Source organism: Nicotiana sylvestris, chromosome 3, assembly GCF_000393655.2.
Source record: "Nicotiana sylvestris chromosome 3, ASM39365v2, whole genome shotgun sequence".
NCBI classification, from domain to species: domain Eukaryota; kingdom Viridiplantae; phylum Streptophyta; class Magnoliopsida; order Solanales; family Solanaceae; genus Nicotiana; species Nicotiana sylvestris.
Genome location: NC_091059.1, coordinates 211,363,237 through 211,385,358, shown reverse-complemented (window position 1 = coordinate 211,385,358; position 22,122 = coordinate 211,363,237). Strand labels below are relative to the sequence as shown.

Below are 22,122 nucleotides of genomic sequence, written 5' to 3'. Positions count from 1 at the left end.
TTATTCTTGAAATGTAACCTTGTGTATAAATGCTAGAATTTCTTCAGAATTTTATAAATTCTTGTAGTGATACGAAAATGGAGATGATAAAACAAAAGCATTTCAGTTTGTAACATAAACAAGTTGCAACAAAAAAAAAAAAAAAAACAATTGCTGGTGCATTCTGAAAATTCACACGTTCAAAATCATGATGAATACATGGGGAAAAGATCCTTTAAAACCTTACACAAGGAAATAGTATCATAAGGCTTCAACAATAAAATAGACCAGGAAAACAATTCAAAATTGAAATGACAACAACTATAAAAAAGGAGAAAAACGACAGTGAGCAATTTGAATGCAAGCTGCCAAACTTAAGCGTGCAAGTTGTTAATCCGAAGGAAAGATAAAAATAAAAAGTTTTATAACCTACAAATCTGCTATACTGGAGATGCCAATCCACTTACGATATTAGATAAAGGTAGATTGATCTTTAAATATAGTTGAGGAGAACTCTATGTCCACTTATCGTCTCCGTACACAACTCCAACCACTGACGCCAGAACTTTTTAAGTCACCAAGGCATTTATCTCTCAAAAAATGTATTTATAGGCCAAGAATCACATCTAAAATAATCTAAGAAATTAAACAACCATGCTTTATGAAATTAGAAGTTAAATAATCAGTAACATATACGCTTTACATACATCCCCATTAAAATAATACTAATTAAACACCTATTAATGCAATTAATTAGTCTCTTCATTTTTTTCTCACGAGTCACATTAATTCAGATTACATAACTAAATTGTTAATTCTATTTTGGTGTATATATCTACAAATTAAGTGGTTTAAAGAATAAATAATGATAGCTAAGGAGAAAGGCTTTAGGTTAAGGGTAATTTAGTCAATTAGCTTTTGAAGGATATTTTGGTAAAATAACTTTACCTAAAAGTTTTTACACTTATAATATAATATGATTTATAAAATATTAACTTATTAATTTGGAAACATAATCTAAATAATAAAGAGAATAAGCAGGCCTAACCCTTTGGACTAACATTCAGCCCGAACCCGTATATCCTTCTTAGAAAAATAAGGGCGATGTGCACAAATAGCCACTAACAGCACCTGTCTTTATTTTAAAGCCAGTGTTTTAAATGTCTTTAGTCTTTAGCCACTAGTTTAATAAACTTATACCTGACTGGACGAAAATACCCTTCTGCTATAACTTATACCTACGCTTTTATTAACGATCATCAGCAGCAGCAGCATCGCTAAATTACTTCACTGTGATTGTCGAAATTGCAGAAGATCCTCTTTCGATTTCAAACTATAGAATTCAACATTCTCATCCAAAAATCGACATAGATTTACAGTAAGTTATACTTTTATGTGTTTCTATTGATTTTTATTTCGACATAGTTATATTTTTTCCGATTTTTATACAGTAAGTAGAAATTTATTTATTTTTTTTGAATTTCTGGATTGATAAAGTTAAGGACATCGCGTCATGTGATAATTCTATAAAAATTAAGCATATAATATTAAGGACATAGTGTCCTAATTTTACAAATTGAATTGAAAAAGTTAAGGATACAATGTCCTTAACTTTGTTGCTGTTCTTCTGTATATTAAGCACATACTGTCATAGTTTTGCAAATTGTTTTCAAAAAGTTAATGACACTTGGTCCTGAACTTTGAGTTTCAAGTTGAAAAGTTCATGACACTTGGTCCTGAACTTTGACTTACATGTTCAATATTTAAGGACAGCTGGTCCTTAACTTACAATTATTAGTTAAAAAGTTAAGGACAGGTAGTCCTTAACTTCAAGTTTCAAGTTCAAAAGTTAAGGACAGGAGTCCTTAAGTTTGACTTGCAGGTTCAAAAGTTAAGGACATGAAGTCCTTAAGTTTGAATTACAGGTTAATTCTATAAAAATTGATCACATAATATTAAGGACTACTTGTCCTTAACTTTGAAAATTGAAACTCAAAGTTGGTCCTGAACTTTGACTTACATGTTCAATATTTAAGGAGAGTTGGTCCTTAACTTACAGTTATAAGTTAAAAAGTTAAGGACAGGTAGTCCTTAACTTTGGGTTTCAAGTTCAAAAGTTAATGACAAGAGTCCTTAAGTTTGACTTATAGGTTCAAAAGTTAAGGACAAGTCGTCCTTAAGTTTGAATTCCAAGTTCAAATGTTAAGGACACTTGGTCCTTAACTTGGTCTTGAACTTACAGTACCTGTTCTTAATTATACAAGAATTGCATTATAAAATATGTCATGAGTTTCCCATTCTCTTGACTTGCAGGATGGAAACAATATGCATTATAGTTGCTTTTAATAGTAGATGGACTGAAGACTATAAATATCTTGATCATCAAACAAAGCTTGTTCTAGTACCTGAGGCAATTCAGTTTGAAGATTTCATTAAACAGATCTTTGAAGTTATTGAATTGGATAGACACAAGTTTGAAGCAGTGATATGGTTTGATATCAACCTTGGAACAAGCAAGGGAATGCTTGTATCCAAAGATTTAGATCTTCACACATGTATAGAGTTACTAAAAACTCATTCACTCTTCAAGGGCTGTCGTTTCATTGTTGATATTTCTGAAAGAGTTTTTGGATCAACAAGCAACGAACATGTCACCACAGAAACTCAACATGACAATCAAAACAAATGCCAACAAATAATGTAAATAGATATGGTTGAAGCTCAAACAATAACTGAAGAGGTGCTTCAAACACATGTCAACAGAGAAACTCAACATGACAATCAAAACAAATGACAACAGATAATGGAAATAGATATGGTTGAAGCTCAACCAACAACCGAAGAGGTGCTTCAAACATTTGATTCTATTCAAGTAGAAGGACAAAGCATTATAGAGATTGACAACGAACAAGCGTTGGGTATTCAAGTCTTAGAGAGTGCACCGGTAATCGAAGAAGTTGCTGAAAAAACCTCTACTCAACTAACTAGACGAAGATCAAATTTGAAACAAAAAGAATCCCCAACTGCGATATTAAGAGAAAATGCTTCGTTGGATGAAATAAAAGTGGGATCAGTATTTGACAAAAAGAAGAGTATAATTAACTATTTTCGAATATAGTAATTAAAGGACATTTTGAATTCAAGGTTGTTAGATCAAGCTCAACAAGATATTCGTTAAAATGCAATGATGATAGGTGTGGTTGGTGTGTGCGTGCTTTCAGAATTAAAGATTCAACACTTTTCAAGATAGTAAAGATTAAGAAAAAGCATGACTGCTCTGTTAAAACTATGAAAGCTGATCAAAGGCATGCAACTTCAAAGTTGATTAGTGGTTACATTATCGACAATCTTCGAGACCCAAGGTTTGAAGTTAAATAAGCTTTTGTCATGGCAGAGATGCAAAAATTGCATGGATTAGATATTGGGTATCACAAGGCGTGGCGTGCTATTCAACTTGCTTCCGTTTTAATAAGAGGAACTCTCGAAGATAATTATGAATTCTTATCTTCATACTTGTATATGATGACAAGTAAAAATCCAGGAACTTATACTAACATAAAGATAGACGACAACAACAGGTAAACAATCAAAAAAAAGTTTTTTAGTACGTTTTATAAAATTTGGGACATGCTGTCTTTAACCAGTTACCTTTTGAGTTGTAACCAGAAGTTTAGGACTGGTTGTCCTTAACTTTTGAACTTGTAATTCAAACTTAAGGACTGCCTGTCCCTAAGTTTTGAACTTTGAACTCAAAGTTAAGGACTGCATGTCCTTAACTTTATAACTTGAAACTCTAAGTTAAGGATTGAATGTCCTTAACTTTTAACCTTGTAATCTGAAGTTTAGGACTACCTGTCCTTAACTTCTGTTAACCTTGTTTTATATTGTATTTTCAGGTTTCTTTATATGTTTTATGCATATGGATCATCGATATCTAGTTGGAATAATTGTAGACCAGTGATTGCTGTTGATGTAACTTTTTTGAAGTCAAATTTTCAAAGTGTTTTAATGATTTCAGTTTCAAAGGATGCAAATAACCAAATTTTCCCACTAACCTTTGGAATAGCAGAATCTAAAAATAACAATTTTTATGAGTGGTACTTTAGTCAGCTTCGCAATGCAATTAAGAGCCATAAGAATTTAATATTTTTATCAGACATGCATCAAGCTATTGCATATGGCATTGCAAAGGTATATTATGAAAGCCATCATGGGATTTGCATCTATCATTTGGAGCAGTACCTAAAGCGAAGGAAGGTGAAAAGTGAGGTTATAAAACTTTTCTAAAGCGTTGCAAGAGTATACAGGCGCAAAAAATTTGATCTATACATGTCAGATATAGCAAAAGTAGATAAGAAAACTTATGACTACTTGATGGAAGAACCATCGGAAAGGTGGGCACGTTCTTGTAGTCCACGACGAAGATATGACATTCTCACAACAAGCATAGTTGAGTCAATGAATTTTGTCCTCTTAGAAGCAAGGGAGCTGCCTATATTAAGAATGATGGATTTCATTCAAGTGAAGCTACAACGTTGGTTTTATGAAAGAAGAAATGAAGCAGAAGGAACTTTTTATGATGTGTCTTGTTGGGTAGAGGAGGAATTGAAGAAAAAACTAGATTTAGCATTTACTTTGAATGTAAGTATTATGTTTTATGTTTCGCTTATGATTTTAATATAATTTAACATAATGTACTAACTTATAATTTTTCAATATTGAAGGTATTCCCTGTTGATTCATGGTGTTCTAGAGTTGAAGAAGAAGGAATAACTTTCTTGGTGGACTTAAACAAAAGAACATGTGATTGTTTTTAGTTTCAATTTGATGAATTACCATGCATACATGCAATTGCAGCTATCGAGAAGAGAAACATCAAGAAGTCCAACTTTTGTTCGCATTGGTACTTAAAGGAATCTTGGCTGAAAACATATGAAAGACAAATACATCCTGTAGGACATACTGATTCTTGGATTGTACCAGAGAGTGTTAAGTCACAAATTGTTAAACCTCTAGATTTCAAAGTGCCACCAGGTAGAAGACAGAAGAAAAGGCATATTCCAGCTACCGAGTCATCAAAAATAACATTCAAATATGGTTGTTGCAGAAGAATTGGTCATAATAGAACAACTTGTATATATTCTCCGGTAGTCCATCCATTTTCAAGAAAGCATAGAGAATAGTAGATATATCCACTTATGTTTATCGACTCTTTTAAGTTTTTGCTATAAATTGGATTCATTTATATTATTCTTATTTGAGCAGATGTCTGAATTTTCAAATTTCTTTCTGCTTACCTTCTTTTTATTTCTTTTGAGTTCAAAAATTAAAAGTTAAAGACATGAGTCCTTAACTTTGAGTTTCAAGTTCAAAAGTTAAGGACAGCCAGTCCTTAACTTTGAGTTACAGGTTCAAAAGTTAAGGACATGTAGTTTTTAACTTATAGTTCAAAGTTTAAAACTTAAGGACTGTCTGTCCTTAACTTTGAATTTCAAGTTCACAGTCCTTAAGTTTGAATTACATATTCAAAAGTTAAGGACATGCAGTCCTTAATTTTGAGTTCAAAGTTCAAAGGTTAAGAATTGTCTGTCCTTAACTTTACAAAAGTTAAGACAGGAGTCCTTAAGTTTGACATGCAGGTTCAAAAGTTAAGGACATGCAGTCCTTAAGTTTGAATTACACGTTCAAAAGTTCAGGACAGCCAGTCCTTAACTTTGTGTTCAAAGTTCAAAAGTTAAGGACAGGTAGTCCTTAACTTATAGTTCAAAGTTCAAAACTTAAGGACTGTCTGTCCTTAACTTTGAGTTTCAAGTTCAAAAGTTAAGGACATGCAGTCCTTAACTTATAGTTCAAAGTTCAAAACTTAAGGACTGTCTGTCCTTAACTTTGTGTTTCAAGTTCAAAAGTTAAGGACAAGAATCCTTAAGTTTGGCTTACTGGTTAAAAAGTTATGGACAGACAATCCTTAAGTTTGAATTACACGTTCAAAAGTTAAGGACATGCAATCCTTAACTTTGAGTTCAAAGTTCAAAGGTTAAGGACTGTCTGTCCTTAACTTCACAAAAGTTAAGGACATGAGTCCTTAAGTTTGACATGCAGGTTCAAAAGTTAAGGACATGCAGTCCTTAAGTTTGAATTACACGTTCAAAAGTTCAGGACAAACAATCCTTAACTTTGTGTTTAAAGTTCAAAAGTTACGGACACTTGGTCCTTAACTTTGAATTTGAAGTTCAATTATACTTAGTCATGAACTAATACTAACAAACTCAATGGACAAATCAACACTTGAGAGAAACAAAGAAATTAATAACATAATGCCTTGATATTACTTCTGAAATTGTAATTTTGCATAGCTGTGACAAAAAATTATGCTAGCAAACAAAATATAAGTGTCTTTTGAAGAATTTACAGAATATGTCAGAAGTTTTCTAAACTTGCAGAATTCATATGGATTCTTTAAAGCAATTTTATACAAAAGATCAACCACAACTAACTTTCTTTGCAACTAAACTACAACTCCTTTGGACAACAAGTTTCATTTTCACTCTCATAATCATCGCCAACATTTTCTGGTGGTGTATCATAACTAGAATTTCTTTTCCACTCATCATGTGCCCAAAGATTTGCGACAAGTTCTTTTATGTCTTCAGGTTGGAATTTCTCCACATCCTTTCCAATCATCAACAACTCCACATATTTGATCAGGAATGTACCACAATCAGTCCTAAGAAAAATGTAAGATATGCAGTGAATTAAACAATAAATCTAAAGTATATATAAATAATATAACAAATAACAACACGTACGATCCAGTTTGGTGTGGTGATCTTTGCCACTGAATATCAAATTTGTTGAAGACATTTCCAAAAGACTTGTGATGTTTGTCAAACTGTGAGAACTTTAGCAAGTGGGGGATCATGCGTGCATACATTTTCATGTGATTCATTCCTTCCTCATATGGTTCACTATATATGGAATTGTATACATCAATCTTTTTCTGATTCAAGTCCAATACCCCCAAAAGAAAGTGTGTCACAACATTATCATCTTCTGAAGGAAGCCGACATGGAAATTTTTTTTTGTCAACCTTTGTCCAAGCAATTCCACATCTACGACTGTCCTCCCACACATATGGTGTCAGAAACAACTAATTATCACCAGCACAACAAAAGTCATCAGTAGCATCTTCACTGAAATCTTTATACACAAGCACCATATAGTTATCAAAAAGAATATTAGTAGTTGTGCAACGAAAAAGATGGTCGCGAAGGTGGTAGCACTACTTCTTTCTCAGATAATATAGAGCAATGTCAATATGCTTCATAAAAAGGCAAAAATAAAACAAATCCATCAGTCATAAAATAATTAAAAAATAATAAATTAAGAATAAAGAAAATAAATGCCTTGCGAATTATCTAACCTTATCATCAAGTACAAAGCTACTATCTGAAAGCTCAGGGAAGAACATTTTGCTACTGATTTTTTGATGATACAATTTGTATGGATTCTTTCTCACACTATTATCATCAGCATATGTATCAGTTTGTCCCCTAAAAATTTTGAAAATATCAAAGTTAGAAGTTAGTCCTGAACTTAGACTTTCAAGTTGAAAGATTAAGGACATGCAATCCTTAAATTTGAATTACAGGTTCAAAAGCTAAGGACACTTGGTCCTGAAGTTTGAGTTTCAAGTTCAAAAGTTAAGGACACATGGTCCTCAACTTAGATTTACAAGTTTAAATGTTCAGGACACTTTGTCCTTAACTTTGAGTTCAAAGTTCAAAACTTAAGGATGTCCTTAACTTTGAGTTCAAGTTCAAAACTTAAGGACAGGAGTCCTTAAGTTTGACTTGCAGGTTCAAAAGTTAAGGACAGTCAGTCCTTAACTTTGAATTACAGGTTCGAAAGTTAAGTGCACATGGTCCTGAACTTTGACTTACAAGTTCAAAAGATCAGGACACTTAGTCCTGAACTTTGATTTCCAAGTTGAAAAGTTAAGAACATTTGCTCCTTAACTTTGATTTTCAAATTCAAAAGTTAAGGACACTTGGTCCTAAACTTAGACTTACAATCACAGAAGTTAAGGACACTTAACTTTAGCAATTTCAATATCAATACTGAAAAACATTAAGGGACTTACTCTTTTTTGCGACCTCTCCTTTTCTCCTTACCCAACCACACAATGAATTTCTTCAATAATTTTTCATCATCTTTGGCATAATGAAAAATACACCTATGAGTATATGTTGATTTTATCCAGCCTGAACTCTTGGGAGTATTTTGATTGTCTGCCATCGATGTTCCTGTTTTTCTTTCCTGATCAAAAAAAGATTTCAACTACCAACTAAGCTTCTTGTTCTTTTTACCTCGACCAAGCTCTTCTTCAACATTTCTTTTAACCTATATAGACAAACCCCCATCAATGTTCATTTGTGTACTTGGAGGAGTAGGAGTAAGAATAGAAAATGATGGACCATCATAACCAATACTATCTCTCTTTCTTTTCCTCGTATATTGGTTAAGAGCTTCATCATTGTTTTCCTCTGCATGCAACACTATATATATGCTGCAAGTTGTCAAATGAAGAGACAAAATTTCAATTATGAATATAATATTTAGGACACAATCAATACCTGTCTTCTTCACACTGCCTTCTTGTGTTTTTTCAACAGACAATTCAGCTAACATATTGCTTGCATCATTTTCTTTATCTTCCAACTGCACATTTTTTTATCTTGCAATTGTTCTCCATGTTCTTCAGTTGCAAGTTCACAAGATTCTGCAAAATATTTACAAGTGCTAACACAATTAGTACTTGTTCTAGTCTTTGATTAAAACAAACATGCATAAAATTAAAAAAACACTGTCTAACCGTTTGCAATAGTCAAGATCATCTCAATTAAATAATTATCTTCATTAGCATTTTCTTGGATTCCAATATTGTCGGTAAGAGAGGGAGGTGTAGAGAGATCACATGTTCTATCTATGCATTTGGAAACAATCTCACTTCTGCTTGTTCCTTCAGTATTTTCTACGTCTTGAGATTCTACTCCACTTTTCTCTTGATACTCCACTCCAGCTTCTTTCCTTGCAGCTTCAAAAGATTCTGTAACATTTTCAATTAATACCCATTCTAATAATTCACTAAAACTAACATTCAATATATAATGAAAATTTTATCTAACCTTGATTGGCACAAGTTTGAACTCCAAATTTCTCTTTATATGACAGAGGTGTAGACAGATCATATGTTCCTTCTAAGCATTTGCATACAATCTCACCGACACTTGTTCCCAATGGACTTTCTAAATCCTCCTGAGATTGCAATCCACATTTACAAATTTTTTCTGTTATTCCTGTCTCTTTTGGATTTTCCTGGTCTTGACATTCTACTACATCTTCAACTTCCACTCCATCAATAGATTCTACAAATATTTGTAATCATAAAAAAGTTTATATGTATTGCGCTATTGAATATAAATTTCAATGAAAAAAAATTCAAAATCTATATCTAACCTTTACCAATATCAGTGACGTTCTCAGTTTCATCATCTAGATGTGCATCTCTAAAATCGCTTTCATACTAAACTTCTGCATGCGCATCTATATCATCACGTTCATCGCCACCTGCATCTTTGTTGATTGTAACAGTAGGCTCTATACCACGACAATGATCATCAACTCCATCTTTAGTAATTAGAACACTAGATTCTCTCTCTATGTTCCTTTCATCAGGTTTCACATAAATCTTCAACAAAGTATCAAGCTTTGATCCTAGACTTTTCTTTAAATCCTGAGAAAGAAACTAAGTTAGAAAGTTAAGGACATGTAGTCCTAAACTTCAAGTACAAGTAAAGAAGTTAAGGACATGCAGTCCTTAACTTAGAGTAACAAGTTCAAAAGTTAAGGACATGCAGTCCTTGATTTTGAATTCCAAGTTCAAAAGTTAAGGACACTTGGTCCTGAACTTCAACGTTCAAATTGGAAAGTTAAGGAAACTTGGTCCTAAACTTCAAGTTGTAAGTTCAAAAGTTAAGGACACTTGGTCCTAAACTTCAAGTTTTAAGTTCAAAAGTTAAGGACATGCAGTCCTTAACTTATAGTTTTAAGTTCAAAAGTTAAGGACACTTGGTCCTAAACTTCAAGTATTAAGTTCAAAAGTTAAGGACAGACACTCCTCAACTTATAGTTTTAAGTTAAAAAGTTAAGGACACAAAGTCCTGAACTTAAACTAACTGAAATTAACGATATTTCCATGATTTCATTCTCAATCTTTTTTTTTCTGATACAGCTATTTTCTGATTTATTCTAGTAACTTCAGCTTGCAGATCCTTCTTAAAACTCTCTGATAATCTCTGAATCAAAAAACATAAAAACAAAAAAGTCTCATAAGAGAAAATAATCAAATAAAAAACTAATGCTATTCAAAGGCAGAAAACCTACTTTAATAATTTCTTTAAGCATGACTTCATCAAATTGTATGGAAGAAGGCATTGAACTTTGATCTTGAGAAATTGGCTCTTCCATACTAATAGGATCTGTATCTTCTTCAACAGGAATAAATGGTGACACCTCGATCAACTTATACAACTATAATATAATAAAAAATAAACATAAGTTTTCAGAACTAAAACAAATAAACAAAAAAATAGCTAGTAATTAGATTAACTTACATTTTCATTATGGAAGTATTTTTTACATAGAGAATCATACTGCGGAGATTTCATTTCCGAATAACATAACATCCGAGGATAACCAGATTCTTGGAAGTTCACAAATTGTTTTTCCTGGAAAATAGGAATTGCTTCCATAATCCAAACACAAAAGGCAAAAGGAAAGCCAAGTATAGTGTAGTTATCCCTGTCTTTATCTTTGTCTTTCTCTTTCTCATTCGGCTTCAAACAACTCTTCAATGATTTTAATAAAGTTTCATAAGAAAGAGGGCCCCAGTTGAAAGAAGAGTAGAATTCATCATCGTTTACAATTTTCATTATCTGCTCGGACACATTCCTATTCTTCCGCTTTCCCATCAAAACAGATTCAACAAAATAAATTGTTGCCAACTTCACAGCATCATCATCGCTGCCTACAAATGATGCAAATGTACCATGTGGGTGACTAGTAATTAAATTAAACAAATCACCCAAATCAACTCTATCCTTTCGGGGAAAATAAACTTTCGAAAGCCTATTCTCTTTTTCATGTAAATCTTTGATGTCCGGTGAGGAATAAAATTTCAAACTAGTAATTATATGAAATGCATCACGTGTAAACTTAATTTCACGGTCAAAACCCTTGAATGTCATCGAATCAGGGTCATTATTTACAATTTCTAAAAGCAACACACAGTGAATAAGTTTACCACAGAACTTCACACTTTGTAATAAAAGTTTCCGAAAATGCCATCCCTAAACTTCTTCCACTGCTTGTTTGACAAAAAACTTTTGATTATTTCCTTATACTGTAAATCTCCTTTCCAATAGATCATAAAATTACGCCAAACATCAAAATCGAACACACGATCTCCTTCCATTATCACACTACAAAGAAGGAAAAAGAAAATAAAGATTCGGACTTATAGTTAATTGGAGGGACTTGGTCCTTAACTTCAAGTTTTAAGTAAAAAAGCTAAGGACAAGCAGTCCTTAACTTAAAGTTTCAAGTTGAAAAGTTAAGGACAATAGGTCCTGAACTTCAAATTTGGAGTTCAAAGGTTAAGCACTTGGTCCTTAACTTCAAGTTTCATGTTGAAAAGTTAAGGACAACTAGTCCTTAAATTATAGTTTCATGTTGAAAAGTTAAGGACATTTGGTCCTGAACTTCAAGTTTCAAGTTCAAAACTAAAGGACACATGGTCCTTAACTTTGAATTCCAATTCAAAAGTTTAGGACACTTAGTCCTGAACTTTGAACTACAAGTTCAAAAGTTAAGGACACTTGGTCCTTAACTTAGAGTTACAAGTTAAAGAGATAAGAATAAGCAGTCCTTAACTTATAGTTTCAAGTTGAAAAGTTAAGGACATTTGGTCCTGAACTTCAACTTTCAAGTTCCAAAGTTAAGGACACTTGGTCCTGAACTTCAACTTTCAAGTTCCAAAGTTAAGGACACTTGGTCCTTAACTTCAAGTTTCAAGTTAAAAAGTTAAGGACACTCAGTCCTTATCTTTGAGTTCCAAGTTCAAAAATTAATGTCGTTTGGTCCTTATCTTTTATGAACACAGTTAACTAAAAATTCATAAACACAGCTAGCTTATGAATTCCTACGATTATTTTTATGAAATGTCCTTACATAATCAAATATATTGATTGAACCACAAACACATTTCACATTTCAATACCAAAAAGTTCTGAATAACAGCATCACAAAAATACGCTACTTTTCCGGCACTGAATCACTTTATAATGATCATTTTTGAAATTTCACATATACTTGACACATCATTGATCGCGATTACACATATACAAAAACAAAAATGCATAAAAGAAAAAAAAATTACCAGTTCGATGCAGAGAAGATGACAGAGAAGATGAAGAAGGAAAAAGATTAACTGCAGCTTGTTTGCATGCGAGGATGATACAGATGCTGAGAACACACGAAACTTCCCCTGAAATATTTGCTCTCAAATTTTCCCTTTTCTGAATGAATAAAACAAGGGTTTGGGAATATAAGAATTGAAGAAAAGGTAAAACTGTCTTTTTTCTATTAGTAGTGACTATTTTTGCTGAGCATTATAATTAATGAATAAAAATTAAAGACTCCCTTAATTAGTGACTACTATATGCCATTTTTACGAAAAATAATACCGTATAATCGTTCTAAAAAAATAATAAAAAATATATAAATTTTATATACATTTTGCGAATATAAATAATTTTAGCTACGGCCTAAAAGATACGTTTGCCCTATATCCTTTTGTTATTAAATTCTTGGACACCGTTCGACGGCGGGTGTTTTTTTAGAGAAATTACAAAAACCCAGGTGCATTTTTCCCAACAAGAAAAATTAATAATTTAAGTTGGGCAGAAAATAGGGTGGGGTCCGGCATGGATAGGAGCACAAAACAAGAAAAACAAACATCACCGTTAAAACAAAAGAACAACAAAATCAGGACCGTTGATTTGGCTTGATGGTTTCGTCACCCTCTATGCTTCTTTCTAACCATATCTTGTTTACTTGTCAATTGTCAAAAAAAGCCTCAATATTTGTTGTGTGTGATGAAATAGGTGGGTAATAACGCTTCTTCCTCACACATACAACAACAACCAGACTAAGTTCAACTCTTACGCTATCGATTCTCTCTCTCTCTCTCTCTCTCCATAGCTCATAGAACTATAGAATTTAAAGAAAATTAGAGTTTTATTTTATTCATCTTTCTGTTTTTTTTATGAGTTTTTGAAAGTTGAAAGGTGTTTTATGGAGGAACCGAAGCTGAAGATGGAGGGGATTTTGGAGGGATTTTCACCAGTTAATTCAACTCCTGTGTTCTGGAAGTCTAGAAAACGATCTGGTACTTCTCTCAGACCTTTGCTCTTAATTTTTTTCTCCGTCAACTAGTAATTTAAGATCAATTAAACTAATAAACTTGTTGATTTCAAGTATTTATATTCATTTATGATGGAATTTGTCGAAAAATGGTGCTAAGTTCTCTGTGAGTTGCATGCAGAACACTAGATCTCTCTCTGGAAATTTAGGAAAATGCTTTCTTAGATATCTTCTCTATTAGTGTTACCTCTTTGTTTTTTAAGTGAAATTGTACTTCTCTGAATTTTTCTAATTACTAAGTAAGTATATGTACATTTTCCTCTGCTTAAGTTTTTCCTTCAAATCATTTTCTTTCCTCTTTTTTTTTTCCGGGAAAAGGGATACTTTGGGACATTAGAGGTTAGGTGTAGGTCTCGTACAACATCAGCAAGATTTGGTGGCGTCTTTGCCGACACGTCATTTCTATATTATAGCTAATTACAAAGCTTGATCTTTGAATATAAATCAAAATTTGAAAATTAGCTTATTGGCATTAATAATTTTGATTTTTATTGTTTTTGGTTGTCTTTGTCGTGATGAATTGGCACACGTGTCCTAATAAATTCATTACATGTTTCTTCTGCGAATTTTCTCCTTAGCGCTAAGGAATTTCCCTGTATAAACTGCAGCAAAGTCCTCTAATTGTATTTTTATTTTTAAAAGACTAATCTTTTTCACACGGATCTATTCTAGACATAATGACTTGGTCCTGCTTTGTTGACTTTTGTAAATTTTTTGTTTTGTAAAGCATGTTGTTTTTCCCTTAGTGGACCCCTTTACTTATTTAGATATTCTTGGAGATGCTTTCAAAAATGACTTACCTAGCTTTAGAAAGACATGAGAAGAATTCTCCAAACAAAAAATAAGAAAGTTTCAGCTAAATTACTTGGATCTTTTTATTAAATGACACCCTAATAGTTTTTTCAAGAATGATTGTCAAATAGCAGTCTTATTTCTTCCCTGATAAACTGGAGAAGATTAGTGGTAGATGAACTCTTGAGCTTTGTATGGAAATTTTCTAAAGTGGAGTAATATTTCTACAACATGCTATTTAAATAGCGGGCTAGGCGTATCAGACTTTTGTTAAACTTTCGTATAGGACTGTTGTTAGATCTCTAAAAATAATGGAAAGATAAGCAATGGAACAAGGGAAAGTATCAGATTAAAAATGCTATAATAACAGCATCTGATTGCATAAGGAATTGTTTATGTACATGAGAGTGGCTGAAACAGAAGAGAAATTAATGTCCTTCCACATCATGTGACCTCTATAAACCCAGTCAGTTTTAGTTTAGTGGTTTCAATTATATAGCGAACTTCTAAGTTCTAATCATGCCCACAGTTGATCTTTGAATTTGAACCGGTCAACAACTTCTGAACATGCTATAGTTGTGCTATTTTTGTCAAAAGTCCCGTTGCATGTCATGCTTCGCAAAGATCATAGAGTAATGACTATAAGCGGAATCATTACACACTTCACATTTTGTATAATACCTGTGTCATGCTAAGAAAATACTTCACCTAGTAGCCAGTGGGAAGAACTTGGACAACCAAGTGACTGCTAAAGCTGATGAAACACCACAAAAACAAGAAGAGTCTTCAGCTGATGAAAAGATGCAGGAATCCAACCCGTCTTCTGAACTTTCCGAGCGTAGAAAGGCGTTATTTGAACCATTGGAACCGGTTACGAATGCAAATGGGCGAAGGCCATTAGCTGAATCTTTGCTCCCTCCACCTGACTTTGATGCTGCATGTTACCCCAAAGGTTGGCTTGCTGGAAAGAGACGGAAGCTTGTAAATGTGGATGTTGTTGAAAGTATGCGAAGAATCGCTCTACAGGAAATGAATAGAAAGGTGATGTTCTTAAAATTACCATTTTCGCTTTAATCTGCATGTTCTGTTTTGTGCTCTCTCTTTATATGTGTTCAAGTTTTCGTCTTGGCCGGTTATATTCAGTGGATACACTAAGCATGTGATAATGCTGCAGGATCGTGAAATAGATGGTCTGAACGAACAGTTAGAAGCAGATGCTCAATGTCTGGAACATCTGCAAATACAGCTGCTGGAAGAAAGAAGCAAGCGTGCCGATGTAGAGAGACAAAATGCTATGTTGCAAAGCCAGATAGATGTGCTTATGAACATGATACAGGAGAACGACGATGGCATTGATGATGAAGGTACAGATGATTCCTAGTTAGTAAGCTTCTTTATTCTTTTGTAGACTTCTTTAGACAATAATAGGACGGATATAGTAAGTTTCTGTTTTGCTGTCAAGATGTATTTATATCTGTTTTAAGAATGACACCAGTACTTTGCAATATTATGTACTGTTTAAATCTAAGAATACTTCTAATATGGTGTATATATTTAGTTTGTGTTAAACTCTCTTTTTTTCATTATTAAAATTTATGTCTGGTCAAAGGCAGTCAAATAAAATAAAAGGGAAAAAGTGTTTGATTATGAACGGTGACTCTACTGAATCCCTCAACGAATGCTGTCCCCACCCATTTAGCCATTGGGCTCTTCATTGTGTACCCTGCTTGGTCATGCTTCTTTTTTGGATAAAAGTGCCTATTTGTTAGGCTTCTTTCTGGATAAAAGTGCCTATTTGTTTTGTCAAAAGTGCTTGTTTCAAAGCTTTGGCCAAACTTTTACAAAGAAAAAAAAAAGTACTTTTAAATGGAAGCAGAAGCAATTTTTAAAAAGTAGAAAAAATAATTTTTCGTAAAAGCACTTTTCTGAAAAATATTTCTCAAAATAAGTTAATTTTAGAAGCTTGCCAAATAGGCTAGTTGTTGTGTATTCTGCATGATAACCTTGGTACGGAATGAAACAAGGAATTAAGGACGTTTCCAATACCGATAGCAGCTTCTGCTGAAGCAATTGTAGCAGCTCCTGCACCCATTGATTTTGCACCTTCTAACATCTCGAGTTTAGAATTCTTCTCATGCTTTTTCCATCACGATTTTCTCATTTTTTCTTTTTCTTATCAATGAAATCTCATTTTTTCTTTTTCTTATCAATGAATCTTTAGCCTTAAATCGAGATATTCAGGAAGAACAGGTTGTTCCAGCTCGATACCGTCAAGAATTCTTGACCTAAGAGCAGCGGATACGGATAGAAGACCAAGAGCGCTTGTGTATCATCTCCTGTTGAAAAGCGAAAAAATCCCTTCTTCTATACGAGACTTAGCTCTTTCCTCCCGATACTAAAAATTCTTCTATTAGTATTAGTGAAAGCTCAATCCCAACTCTCTCACTAAGACCAGATCTTGCAAACAGTGTTCTTCCTTGTCCTGATCGGAACGATTGAAGAAAGAAAGAGAATGGTGGCTCCTTTCGACCGGGGATATCGTCAGAGAACAATGTCGGGGACAGGGTGAAAACCTTCCGACAAAAAGAAAATGGAAATGAATGTTGGAGTCTCCTTACTTATCAGTCCTAAGCTAAGTCTTCCTCAATGACCGATCACTTTTCAGCATATTCCTTTCTTATCAGAATAGATAAGACTGTAAACAAAAAGATTCTTTTCATAACCCCGATACATTTTGTATGCATATGCTAGAATAGCATGATAAAAATAAAAGATTATGTCCAATTTAAAGCAATCTCAATTGATCCCTTGTTACTGTTCTCTTGTTCCCAACCCATGATTGATTTTGAATTACTTCTCTATTTATAAATAATTGGATAATTATGTACAATTAGGGGAATATTAATAATTTTAATATTACTAATTATTAAAAGTAAGAATAATTAAATACTAGTTAAGTCAAAACAAAAAAAAAAGAAATAAAGAAAGAAAGCAAAAGAAAAGTCACGTGCAACAAAGCCCATAAAGGGTTCCTGGCAATTAGCAGGCAAAAGGCGTAAGCCTTAGGAAAATTTAAAACAAAGCTCGACATTCTGTTGCCCAACAAAACACAGAAGCGGTGTTAGTGAAATACTTACACAGGCAATTAAAATTCTAGGTTTCTTTACAAATCACTAATTCTTAAATTCAGGTATGTGAAATTTCCTACTATCAATTACCCTATAGTAGTAATAGGTAAGAATTGAATAGTTAATTCCTTTCTTTCTCTGTATCACCATCAAATTTCATATTTAGGTGTGAAAATTTGGAATCAAATAAAACGCACTGGTTGTTGTAGAATCAATTGTTTGGCGGTATAAATTGGACTGGGGTCTACGTATTGGCTCGAGAAGTTTTGAGGTGAGTTGACATAACTCTTGACTAAAGTGGTTTAACTCACAAAAGCACGCACACAAGGTGTTTGATGAATTGCATAAAAAAGTTAATATACACTTAATGAGAGTAGTAAGTGCCTATTAGCGTAGAATTATTTTCTAGCTAAAGTTTAGATGATTATTTGGATATATGTGCATAAATTTCAGATTTTTATGTTATTCTTATATGCCATTTTCATGTTGAAAATTCATGAAGGATCAAGAACCTTTATAAATACTTTTGAATGTTTATTTCATTCTTATGTCATGCCTTACATTTAAGGATACCAATATGAGTATGTATAAAAGATTTAGACTTGAAAAGTCACACGAAGAAGTTTTAGAAAGAAAAGATTTTTGGGGAATATCCTTTATTCAGAGAAGGGGTCATCGTCCAGGCCTAGGATCATGACTAAGGCGTTGACTTCCTGAAACTACTTGTGCCAAAGTAGGGAGCACAGGAGCCGAGGGTCTCATTGCTGAGAATTTACTTAGCCATGCTAAGGTATGAGACATGAGCGCTGAGAACCATGAAGCGAGTGACACCTCGTGGATTGGGCCTATTCGATCAGGTTGGGATCGAACCCGTGCCGATCACACGGTGACTGAGACAGAATTAAGTCAGGATAGTTGGTACTCCCAAAGTATAAAGTGAAGTATTTTTTTATAAGTAAGAAAAAGAAAAGAATTTCTTTTAGAATATTCATGAACTGCTATTATGCAATTATCTTAGAATTATTCTTATAAGCTTTATGTTTTACATGCATTTAGAACCTTTGCTCATAATGTATATGTTATTAAAGTTTCGCCCCCTGTTGTTGAGACTCACTGAGTACAATGGATGGTACTGACGTTCTCTTCTGGGAACCTACGTTGGTCTGTGGTACAACGTAGGAACCGGGTTTGCAGGCGAGCAGGCTACGAGTTAGGACTTCCTTCTCTTCCAGTGCTATTGGTGAGCTCTGGTTTTGTTCATGGAGTATTCCTTAGAATCATCTTTATTTAGTTATTTCTTTGTTACTTAGAAAACTGACCAGAAAATCTCATGTCCTGAGCAGTACGTCAGTTTATCAGTAGAGGCTTCATAGACATAGTCGTTGGGTTAAGATTAAGATATTTTTGATAATAACTTAGCAGCATTTTATTGGTTACTACGAATAAAGTTTTGAAGTTGGCTTATTTTAGATATTAAATTATTTAAAAGTGTTTGGTTACAGTAGTGCCTTGTGACATATAAAGTTTGAGGTTATAATAGATTTGATAAGCAAAGATGGTCCGCTCGGTCATGTTTAGTGATCGAGTGCTGGTCCCGGCTTGTTCAGAAAATGGGTCGTGACACGGAACTTCTTCGTAGTGGCTCCCTTACATGCCCCATTTCAGACAAAAATATTATAGGGTACAGTGCAAGAAGGATGATATGCAGTCAAAAAGAAGAAGCTTAGAGAGTTGTACATTGAGCTTGCGGAGTTGTAACTAGCCGTTAGGATTAGTTAAAAGACGGGAGTTTATAGTTTTTAGGGTGTGACACTTTAGTTCCCCTTATAGTTTATTTAATACTTTTGTGTGTTTACAATTGGACCCATGTAATTAGCCTTTAGCATTACTTTTGGTCCTATAGAGTTGGTTAGCTAGTTTTGTCTTTTAGTGAGAGTGGAGTATATATATTTGTACCTCTGCAGACTTGGTTATCAATAAAAGAATTATTTTCTTACCGTAATTTTATTCCTTTTTAGCTTAGTTTTTATATTCCTTCTTTTACTGTTCCATTGACGGCTGCAACAGTGGTATCAGAGCACGACCTCGGCTCTGTGGATTAATGGCGGAATTAAATGAAGTCATGAAAATGTTACACCAAATTTCTACAGAGATGACAGAGTTTACAGCTAGGCAAGACCAGCTTGAAGCTAGCCATGAGAAATCTTGTAGAAATCAAGAGGAAGCCTTGAATGAAATTAGAGAAGTGTTGAACGAGGTCATCTATGGCGGAAAGAGACTTGAGAGAGACAAAGATCTCCACTATATAGTGGGGGGGGGGGAGCTGTATTCGCCAAGTGATAAATCACTCGACCTAGGTGAGGTAGCTACTCCTTCTTTTGTTGGTGTTAACAACTTGATTCCTCTAGGAACAAGTAATAACATTGTTCCATTCACTGTGAGCAGCCAAATTCCCAACTCTCAGTTACCTCCACCTATTATTCCTATTAATTTTAACCCTCTCCCACTTCATGTGAGCACCATCTCTCTATCCCAAGCTCCTATGACACTAGGTCGAGCTGCCATAGCTCAGTTCAACCAGTTCCAAACTCAACCAACGCAGCAAAACTTCTCTCCTCAACCCAGATTTACCACTATCCAACCCCTACCATTTCTTACTCCTCATGGTACCAATAGACCCTACTACTCTGCCCAGAACATGCCAATGGCATATGGCCTTTATCCACCAACATATTACCCACAACCTACACACATTTCACCATCCTTGTACCACCAAAAACCTTACCTTATATTCAGATACCTCTTCAGCCTACCCCTGCACATATATCCTACCAAAACAATCCCATGTATACAAACCAACCAAACACACAAAATGTAGCTTATCCTAACCTGCTTTTTACTAAGTATACCAAGGTTGAATTCCCTAAGTTTGATGGTGAAGATTCGAGAACTTGGTTGTATAAGGTGGACCAATTCTTTGTTGAAGAGGAAGTCACCATCCAACAGAAAATGAAGCTAGTATCTCTTCACTTTGAAGGTGATGCCCTTCAGTGGCACTTGGGATATATGAGAAGAAGGGGACAATCCTACTTGGGAGGAGTATATGTGGGCCTTGTGTGATACTTTTGGGGCTACACTGATCCAATGACTGAGATCATGAACATCAAACACATAGGGACAGTGAAGGATTACCAAAGAGCCTTTATCAATGTTATGACTAGGCTCAACATATTTGTAGAACATGCTATTAGCATATTCTTAAACAACCTCAAGCCAGAACTTAGCCATGTTGTGAGAATTGGGAATCCTTGTACATTGCCCCAGGCTTTCTACCTAGCTAGGCTACATGAATCCAGCTTTGCAGCTCAGAGTAAGGCTATAAAAATGGGCAACCCTGTGTCATCTGTGAATAGAGGGAACATGAGTCATGGTCAGAAAAATTGGCCTAGGAGCAACTTGAATGCACTCAAGAAACAAGTCACAGCTAAATTTGATAACAATAGAAGAAGGAGGTTGAGACCAGCAGAAATGGAGGAGAAGAGGGCTCAGGGATTGTGTTTCTTTTGTGATAAGAAGTTTGTGCCTGGTCACAAATGCCAGGCTAAGAGGCAATTATTTTCTCTAGAACCGAAAACAGGTGAGGTACCAATAGAGGAGGATGAAGAGATCCAAATAGAAGAAAAAGGAGAAGAGATAGCTAAGGAACTCCCTGAGAACTGTGCTATATCCCTACAGGCTTAAATGGAACCTTAGGTTACAAAACCTTGAGGTTGAGAGGGTTCGCAGAGCAAAGACCCTTGGAAATCTTCATTAATTGTGGCTATAAATACAACTTCATAGATGAAGGAACAACAAAATGGTTGGGGTTCCAAATAAGCAAGACTAAACCTCAGTTGGCACAAGTTGATGGTGGTATGGAAGTGCGCACAGATAGTATGTGTCACGCCCCAAACTAGGGGAGGCACGACTGGCACTCGATACTCTATTCGATCGAGTTAGACATTAAACATACTAGCTAACTAAACTGGGGGCCCAACAGATCGGGCAGTACAACATCTGAAATACTAAGCCTGGACCATTAAGGTCATGACCTGAATAACAATAAGCCATATAAACAAAGGTAGACGAGCCAAAATAATAAAGTACTAGCTGGCCGACGAGGCCGCGATTGGAGACATACATGCCTACACACATATATATACATGCCAAGCCTATGGGCTAGAGACTGAAAGCTACAAAAAGAAACCCAGAATACTGTGTCCACAATAGCCTCTAAGAGTGTCATAAGCACTGTCGGAACAAGGCCCCGACTATACCCAAACTGTATAAAAAATTAACCATCCTATGAAAGCTCCAGGAAGAGGTGGAGCTTACCAACTCATAGTTGAACCCCGAAATCCTAGCGGAGGGGTCAATCAGAGTCCCTACCTGGACCTGCACGCACGAAACAAAAATGCAGTGTCCGTAGGCAATGGGACATCAGTACGAATAAAAATATACTGGTATGTAAGGCAGAAAATAGAATCATACATAGCTGATGTAAAAAAAATAATAGTGACACCACCTGACACTGAAACTCTTATAGCCTCCATGACCGACATCCGACCTCATAGTAATCAATTATGCATGGTATGCTCGTGTAAGCGTATGTCGTGGATACATATATATTGATGCAAATGCA

General features: G+C 34.4%; 2 protein-coding genes across 2 annotated transcripts; both read left to right on the top strand.

Moving 5' to 3' along the window:
- The first annotated feature begins 4,308 nt into the window (after nt 1-4,308).
- LOC104232370 (uncharacterized) lies at nt 4,309-5,162 on the top strand. The gene is made up of 3 exons (XM_009785560.1): nt 4,309-4,620; nt 4,704-4,782; nt 4,837-5,162. The coding sequence occupies exons 1-3, from the start codon at nt 4,309-4,311 to the stop codon at nt 5,160-5,162; spliced, it is 717 nt and encodes a 238-aa protein (XP_009783862.1).
- A 7,973-nt stretch (nt 5,163-13,135) lies between these two features.
- LOC104232364 (protein HEADING DATE REPRESSOR 1) lies at nt 13,136-15,882 on the top strand. Its single transcript, XM_009785552.2, has 3 exons — nt 13,136-13,486; nt 15,029-15,354; nt 15,488-15,882. Exons 1-3 carry the CDS (start codon nt 13,393-13,395, stop codon nt 15,692-15,694), a joined length of 627 nt encoding a protein of 208 aa, XP_009783854.1. The 5' UTR covers nt 13,136-13,392; the 3' UTR covers nt 15,695-15,882.
- Nucleotides 15,883-22,122: the final 6,240 nt, after the last annotated feature.

Bases quoted from the DNA above. Each gene is read 5' to 3' on its own strand.
- LOC104232364 (XM_009785552.2), top strand. From the start codon at position 13,393: ATGGAGGAACCGAAGCTGAAGATGGAGGGGATTTTGGAGGGATTTTCA. The intron at 13,487-15,028 runs GTACTTCTCTCA...TTCACCTAGTAG, and splicing joins GAAGTCTAGAAAACGATCTG to CCAGTGGGAAGAACTTGGAC. The intron at 15,355-15,487 runs GTGATGTTCTTA...ATAATGCTGCAG, and splicing joins TACAGGAAATGAATAGAAAG to GATCGTGAAATAGATGGTCT.
- LOC104232370 (XM_009785560.1), top strand. From the start codon at position 4,309: ATGTCAGATATAGCAAAAGTAGATAAGAAAACTTATGACTACTTGATG. The intron at 4,621-4,703 runs GTAAGTATTATG...TCAATATTGAAG, and splicing joins ATTTAGCATTTACTTTGAAT to GTATTCCCTGTTGATTCATG. The intron at 4,783-4,836 runs GTGATTGTTTTT...ATGCAATTGCAG, and splicing joins GGACTTAAACAAAAGAACAT to CTATCGAGAAGAGAAACATC.